The following is an 8,439-nucleotide window of genomic DNA, read 5'->3' as shown; positions in this document are numbered from 1 at the left end:
TTGAAATTAACCCTAAGAAGAATAATTGCCATATAACTATTGTTTATTGTTAGGTCATGTTATCTAACAAATAAAATCTTATTGTAAAGTGTTTTTAATACTACAGTTTCCATCTATTTGATATACACTTAATATATGTAATCTTATCTAAATTTATTATAAAAGCTGAGGGTTGTTATTTCCTGAGAAGTTATATTTTAGCTGGTGTCAATGATCTTATGTTGCATTTGGTCAGACTCAGCCCATTGCTTTACTGAAGTATATTATATTTTCATTTTACAGCTGCAGACTGAGGAAGATCCTGAAACACACCAGCAAACCCTAAAACAGACAACAGTTTACAGATGTTTTTCAGTGGCAGCAGAACTATGACTCAACTTTTGGGTGAAACTTGTTTACTTTTTTCGTACTTTTATTACTTGTAGAAAAACTTGAAACAATTTTAAATAAGTATAAACAATGGCATTGGTTTTGTACATTTAATTTTTGTTTAACGTTATTAATAAAAATGTTGTTCAATTAGCATGTTTTTGTGTTTTGCTTTGGTACCGAAATTGGTACCGAGAACCGTGGATTTTCACTGGTATCGGTACCGAATACTGAAATTTTGGTACCGTGACAACACTAATTTCTACATTAAAATTTTATATTTAAACTTAACATTTATGCACAATCCATCTATGAATGTTGTTAATAGTGATTTCATTTGATTGTTAATAGCCAGCATGTCTTTTTATTTGATTGAATTTATTGATTAAATAAGAACCTGACATAAGACGACACAGATATGACAATAACTTTTATAATACTAATAAGCCAACATCTCTGGCTTTGTTTTTTTGTTTTGTTTTTTTGCTCAAAATTATTTCAGGGTTTTGATCTCTCAACTGAGAGAACACATCCTGTTTATTATATTATAACGAATATGTAATATTACATTTAAACTTTGACTATAGCCTAGACATGTTGCATATTAATTGTACTATTTATGAACCTCAAAGCCTATGTTTGTGTATTTTGTGTTACTCCATAATGATGTTCTATTTGAGGGCATTTGTCGTGTAGGTATAGGGCCCAAACATAACCTCAAGCCCAGGGGCCACCACCCCCCTAAGTCCTGCCCTAATCACATGTAAAACAGCAAATGAGTAATGACATCACCAAACCAACTTCCTTGTCAAAAACAACGAACCTAATCACTGACAGAAACTCGGAGAGGGAAACTTTCCAAAAACTACCCACTATTGCAATTAAATATTTACTATACACTGTTAAATATAAAACCATGATAATCTATTGCCAACAAGCAACTTTACTTTTAAAACAAAATGGCAAAGCAAGTCCACACGAAGTCCACACAGCAGAACAAGATTGATTTGAAATAAAAATATGAGTTACAGGCTATTCTTGATATATAATGTATACTCAGCAGGGCTTTTGGCAGTTAAGTTTCAGGAAGAGCTGCACCCAAAGCCCAAAGTTGCCATTTCCCATCATTTCCCTCCACTCCTCAACATTCACAATGCAATTTCTATATATTGTCCTGCCTGACCTCCACCCAAGATTGCCAGTTTATAATGGTGCTTTTGTTTATAAGTGTGTGTGTGTGTGTAGTGATGGGCATTTTTCAGAAATATTGTATTCAAATATTTGGGCTCATAAAAATTAATATTAAAAAAAAAATGTTTAATGACGTTTAACGAGAAAGATGTTATTTTTTAATAATCAAGTTTTTGTCACCATTTCTGAACAAGCTTATGATTATGTATTATATACAACAATGTTCTACAACAATGTTACGTTATATCGTGCCAATTACAGTACAGAACGCACATACACTCGAGTGCGCTCTATTGTGTGAGTTGCTGAAAAATAATTTACTTAAGTCTTAAGTCACTTAAAACCCGCTCCACCAGTTATTAGACAATTTATTTAAAGTGCTCTTCATAACCTGTATGAACAACAACTTCCTTACATTACGTCAAGTGACCTTCATTTATATAGTGCTTTTACATTACCTTACTTCCCTATCCTTATATCATATAGCCTATACTTGCTCTGTCACAAACCTGCATCCACTACAATTAATAACAGCTGAAAAGCTATTGGACTAGAATATGACATCCTTTATGGTATAATATTGATATGAACAACACACACAGTATCTGTTCTGTGAAAGCTAATTTATAACCACAAGTTTTCCAGGTTTGTATAGTTTTCATAAATTAACCATGCAAAATAGTACATGTCTTTCTTATCAAACCAAATACACAATAAACCAAATAACCCTGCATCATATTAAAATGATTTCGTGAGAAGGAAAGGGAAGTTGGCAACTTTAGAGATGCAAATTGTTAAAGAGAAAACACGTAACAGCAAGGGAAAAAAAATAAACCACTAGCATAGCCATGCATGAATAGTTCATTTCAAAATGACTGTCATCATGCTGAGTTAGTTTCAATGGAGACTGCGGCTATAATACTAGGAATATTCTGGGTTCAGTACAAGTTCAAGTAATTTGTGGCATAATGCTGATTACCACAAAAAGTATGCCTCTTTACAAAATGCAAATATGCAGGTTACAGTGAGGCACTTTCAATGGAAGTGAATGGGACCTATTTTTGGAAGTTCTCAAAGCCGAAATGTAAAGCACGTAATGTTATAAAAACACTTGCATTTATTTTATCTGTTAAAACCTGTATATTATAGCATAGTAAAAAAAAAAGTGTTTCCTCATCATTACAGTCATTATGTCATTTTACAGTTGTTTTACAGTTTTAGTCATTATTTTGTCATGGCTACAAAGTTGAATATAACTTTTACACTTGGTATTTATTATTATTATTGTCTAATGTATTTGTTTGTTTGTTTTTTCCTGTTATATTGTAATTATAATTTTGTAATTTAGTTGTAATTTTAATTTCATTTTATGCTAATTATTTTTATATTTAATATATTATATATTATTTTATTATTTTATTTTATTAAATATGAACTATTATATATTTTATATTGTATTTATTATTATATTAATATTGGATTTATTTATTTATTTACATGTATTAATTAGATATTTTATATTATATCTATATTATTACATTATATATGGTATATCCATATATTAGTATTATCATTATTATGTTGTTGTTTAATTATATTATTAAAGATTGTTTATGTCTTGTCTCCATACTATTGATACAGTTTTTTTATTAAATTGTTATTATATTTTATATTATATCATTATATTAATATTGTACTTATTTATTGCATAATATATTTATTTATTAATTATATATTTTATATTTATATTATTACATTATAATATATTATTATATATTTTTATTAATTTGTTTAATTATATTATTAAACATATTGTTCATGTCTTGTCTCTATACTATTGAAACAGTGAGGGACAAATGGAAATTAATTTTTGTGGTAATCAACATTATGCCACAAGTGCCATTATGCCTCAGGTGAGATCGACTTATACTAAATATTTATTTAAGTTTAAAAAATATTCAAAAAGACAAATATGCTAAAAGTGAAAAAAAAAAAAACAAAAAAAAAAACATGCATTGGACCAAACAAATGGGAGAGAAATTGAATTATTGTCACATAAAATTTCAGTTTAGCTACAATAAGAGCCCATTCATAATGGCAAAAATGGTCCTTTTAGCGGAGCTAAACAATCAGGCCCACTCAAAAGCTGCTTCTGGATTTTTGATCATTATTTATATTCCTGACCTTCTAAGATGCTGTTGTTGTGCTGAACTCATTGGCCAGAACAGCAGGCCTGAAAGCAGTACAACTTCCTGTGGGCCGGGAGAACGGGGTGGCCGAAGCGATCGAGTGTTGAGAATAACAGGAAAAGAATGAAGTAAACTTCTTAAGACTGAGCTTTCCAGCACCGTGACCTCAGACCGTCTGGCTTGAGACTCAGGTTCACACTGAACCTTTGATATGGACGCAAGGCCAATTTCACCGCTCTTTTCAACATCTTATTGTTCAACTCTTAGGACAGAAGGCAGTTCGTAACCCTTAAAATATGTTCAGTAACCAAACATTATTTGTTATAATTGGCTCAGAGCCTGAACTATGTTGCAACAGTCATAATAAACATTTTATGGCCTAAAATTGTAATTTATCAGAAACTGGAAAACTGTCAAGTCAGTTGATATTGTGATTCAAAATGATCATGCTCTCTGCCTCAGTAAACAACATGCAACAAGCTCATTTGCATTTGTTCCAAGTAATTCCACTTACTTTCCATTCAGATCAGGCAAAATCATATCTCAACAGATCATAGTCTAATTTCACAACGAAACACAGCGTCACACACGGTGGGCTTGAGTGAGCGGCGGCTGGCGGGCTTAAGAACAGCGCGGCTGGTGGATTCGAAGAAGGATGCATTATGCAAATCTTCCCACATAGTGACGTAGACATGTGGGGCCGTGTTAGAACGAGCTGTTTTAGGTTGGCGTGGTTGACTCTTTTATAAGGAATATCTCTTTGGATTTGAGACGTTAGTCTTTGCAACTTTACAGATCTTCTTTATGCACCAACAGCTTGTAACACTCCAAAGAGAAAGGAAAAATTGAAATCGCATCATATGACCCCTTTAAGGAACCCTTGTGAAAACGATGCACACTTAAGCATAATTTAATAAAGAGCCTTTATTACAGAAATAATATACTTTAAAAGACTCTACTTTGGTGTGAACTGCTTTCAGACTGCATGTTAACTACAATTAAATGAAAATGTATTTGTTGAAATTTATATTAAATGCAATTAGTTGAGCTAAGAGTGATTTTGTGACCCACTTAAGTAGGACTTAAGTACATCAGTCATTTCAGAATTACTTCTGTTGTCTTTGAAATACTATTCATGTGTACTGTTGAATGTATGGAGGCCTGTTTTTGCAACTGAATAAAAAAGGGTAATTGCGACTTTTTATCTCACAATTCTGACTTTTTTTTCTCAGAATTGTGAGATATAAACTCGCAATTGTGAGTTATAAAGTCCAATTCTGAGGGAAGTAATTATTTTCTTACAATTGCAAACTTATATCTCACAATTCTGACTTTAAATCTCAATTGCATGTTATAAAGTCAGGATTGTGAGATATAAACTCGTAATTCTGAGAAATAAGTCAGAATTGTGACTTTATTTCTCAGAATTATGAGTTTATATCTCACAGTTGTGACTATTTCTCAGAATTGCAAATTTATGTCACGCAATTCTGACTTTGTAACTCGCAATTGTGAGTTTATATCATGCTATTCTATGAAAAAAGTCTGAATTGCGAGAAAAAAAGTCCGAATTGTTAGACAAAAAGTCACAATTACCGTTTTGTTTTTTTTATTATTCAGTGGCAGAACGGAGCTTCCATACGAATGTACTTACAAACATTTATGGTGAATTAAAATATACTTTAATGTCATTTCTAGTGAAACTTATATGTCATGTATTTAAATATATTAATAATTACACATTTGTAATGATGACTTTTATGATGACTAGATTTAAAATATATTAACTTTAAATGTCATATAAAAAACAGTTATAATGAATATCAAGTACTTTACATGTGCTTTACTACATTAGTCAACACATCAAAATAAGTGTATAAATGACAAAAGACTTAATGGTTTAAAATGTACTTTAAAATAAAACTTTGAATTTGACATTAATACAAAAGGTACTTTTTAAAAGTGTACTTAAGTGTGTTAAGAAACAGTCATGAAAGTGATCTCTCATTAAGTTTCATTTAATTAATATTATATTATCTGTAAGTACATTTTTTTAAAGATTTGAAGTACACAACAAGTGCACATTCAATTCAATAAAGACCACTTCTTTTTCACAAAGCAATAGGTCCCCCCCCCACCAAAAAAAAACAACATTCATTTACTTAGCTGTCCTATACTTTTATTGTCCTTGTGAGAAATATGAGGGAAACATGAGAGGATCACGTTATCAAATCTATAAATCAATCTGTTTATTTTTAATAGGCTGGATCTTTTTAAGAAATTAGTTTAAAGGGGTCCTATTATGCTCTTTGAGCACGATTTAAACCTGGATGATTGTAATCACTCTAAGTTCGTCTGCCTTGGGAAAGCTAGCATGTCTCCGACATAGTGATAATACTCGTTGCCTTCTCTAGTGCAGCTCAACCAGGTCTCGTCCCATTCGTCGATCTTTGTGATATCACAAATCCCGGAAAATATGCGTTGTAGTTCAAACGAGTTGTTCGTTGTAGTTTTTGAAAAGTGATTTCTATTAAATAAAATATCTTCTAAATTGGACTTTGAGCTTTTTAACTTTGCAGATCTTTTTTTATACTCAAACAGCAACATTACAGACTAACTAAAGTTGAAAAAGTGAAAAAGCTTAATAGGACCCCTTTAAGTTGATTTGTTTAAGACTTGGACTGATTCAGTTTTTCTTAACTCACTCAACTCGACTCAATGATGCAAATTTGAGACTGTTCATCAAACAAAGTTTATCATATGACTTTAGAAAGCTAGGAAAATATTGCACACATCATATGACCTGACTTTATGATGCTTCTGAGGTGCTTTTGTGTGCTTTTTGAAGCTCAATGCAATTGCATGGGAAAGACTGAACAAAACAATGCAATGCAATATACAGATGCATAATTGTGTCTGTATATTGCCTACGTAGTCTGTTACAGACTGTATAGTCTGTAATGTAGTACTCATTTAGTCCTTTAAATATTGATAAATTGCTAAAGCGTTTATTACAGACCTAATATGCATTTTATTTTCTTCTTAATTTTGTCGCATCAGCTCTAATAAAAGCTTCATGTCAGTAAGTAAAAAGTGATAAAAGAGAAAAAACAATAATGCATTCATATGAATTTATTCCAATCATAAAATAATTCTGACTTTAAAGAGTAAGTATAAACTTCTCAGGAAGAGTCGGACACACAAAATGAGGATATCTCATTAAATTAGCGAATAAAAAAAGTGTAACTGGCTTTTCAAAGCTGATCTAGAGTCCTCAATCTGGTGTTTGAATGAGCTATTTGGACACTTAAAGCACAGTTCAAATGTATTAAATATGTTATTCGTTATACACCAATATATAAACGTAGGCATCTCAAAACAAACTTTTTGACACTTACTTACTACACTTAGAAAATAAAAGGCATCAGAAAATAAGAGGTACAAAATCTGTCACTGGGGTGGTACTCTTTTAAAAGGAACTAATATGTACACTTTAGGCATTTGTACTTTTAAGGAAGTAATATGCATCTTTTAGGAGTAAATAAGGTACAAAACCACCCCAGTGACAGCTTTTGTAGTTTTTTTGTCTGAGAGTGACAAGATCCACTAAAAGTTGATATGTGTCCAGATACTTTTTGTATTCATTTCGAATTATATTTGTTTGTCATTTACAACTTTTTGATGACATTTTAGATAGAAATGTGTGCTTGTAATAGAATTTATTTATGAAATGCAACAATATTCATACATTTTAATAGTGTAATATTGTCTTAATATTTTTAGGATCACTGTACGTAGCAGGAAATATAACCGGTAAGTGAAACATAATAATATTGTAGATTTGGCAAAAATAGGCGTATTGACATAGGCTACTATTTCAAGAATTTTTAATTGAACACAATGACAAGAACAACATAAGTTCGCTCTTTCTTTGCGGGCAAGACAACATCAACAGTTAACAGCAAGAAGTGCTCGCATGAACTGTTTGTGTTTTATCTTAACAATCAATCATCATACTAATATTATGCAAAATAAAGAACTCATCTTACCCGAAGAATGACAAAGATCAGAAGCGCCGTGCCTTTACATACAGTTTTGACAGAAATACTCCCCATCTTCATTCATGGATCACAATATTCCCGAGCAGCCGATCTTCAAATCATCTTCAGATAAGTTCCCCCGCGGCTTTTCTCAACGATGAGCTTCTCTTCTTACTCTTTAGACCGCGTCGAGCGCTGATGTGGGAGATGTGTGAGCTCTTGAGAAGGTGGAGTTGACTGACCAGCAGTGTCACCAGCAGAGTTATGTTGTTGTTAATGTGAAAAGTGTTAATGTTCCGCCTCTGCTGAACGGAAACTCAACAATTCACAACATACGGCGGTAAAGTTAGTTTGACGTTTGACAGACATTACCATTTTATGTGTTTTATATGGTGACCCAGTAGTGCACAACACAGCGCAATTAAAAAAGCAAACATAAGCTCACAACACAACACAATTCAAAAAGCAAACATAAGCTCACAACACAACGACATTAAGCTCACAACACAAACGACATTAAGCCACAACGACATTAAGCCACAACACAACCACATTAAGCTCACAACACAATCACATTAAGCTCACAACACAATGACATTAAGCCACAAGACAACGACATTAAGCCACAACACAACGACATTAAGCTCACA

The 8,439-nt window shown here is 32.0% G+C and overlaps 1 protein-coding gene across 5 annotated transcripts in view; it reads right to left on the bottom strand.

Annotated features, from left to right (window-relative positions):
* Nucleotides 1-8,083, bottom strand: part of LOC107675440 (receptor-type tyrosine-protein phosphatase eta-like) — a 46,537-nt gene extending 38,454 nt beyond the window's left edge. For all 5 annotated transcript variants that reach the window (XM_016469782.1, XM_016469784.1, XM_016469786.1 and 2 more), the window contains exon 1: nt 7,799-8,083. In XM_016469782.1, the coding sequence (XP_016325268.1) occupies nt 7,799-7,870 (72 nt within the window). In that variant the 5' untranslated portion in view covers nt 7,871-8,083. The remainder of the gene's footprint in view (nt 1-7,798) is intronic.
* Nucleotides 8,084-8,439: the final 356 nt, after the last annotated feature.

This window comes from Sinocyclocheilus anshuiensis, unplaced genomic scaffold (assembly GCF_001515605.1).
Source record: "Sinocyclocheilus anshuiensis isolate Anshui unplaced genomic scaffold, SAMN03320099.WGS_v1.1 scaffold1270, whole genome shotgun sequence".
NCBI lineage: Eukaryota > Metazoa > Chordata > Actinopteri > Cypriniformes > Cyprinidae > Sinocyclocheilus > Sinocyclocheilus anshuiensis.
The sequence above is the reverse complement of the archived record's forward strand: the minus strand, read 5'-3'. Positions and strand labels throughout refer to the sequence as shown.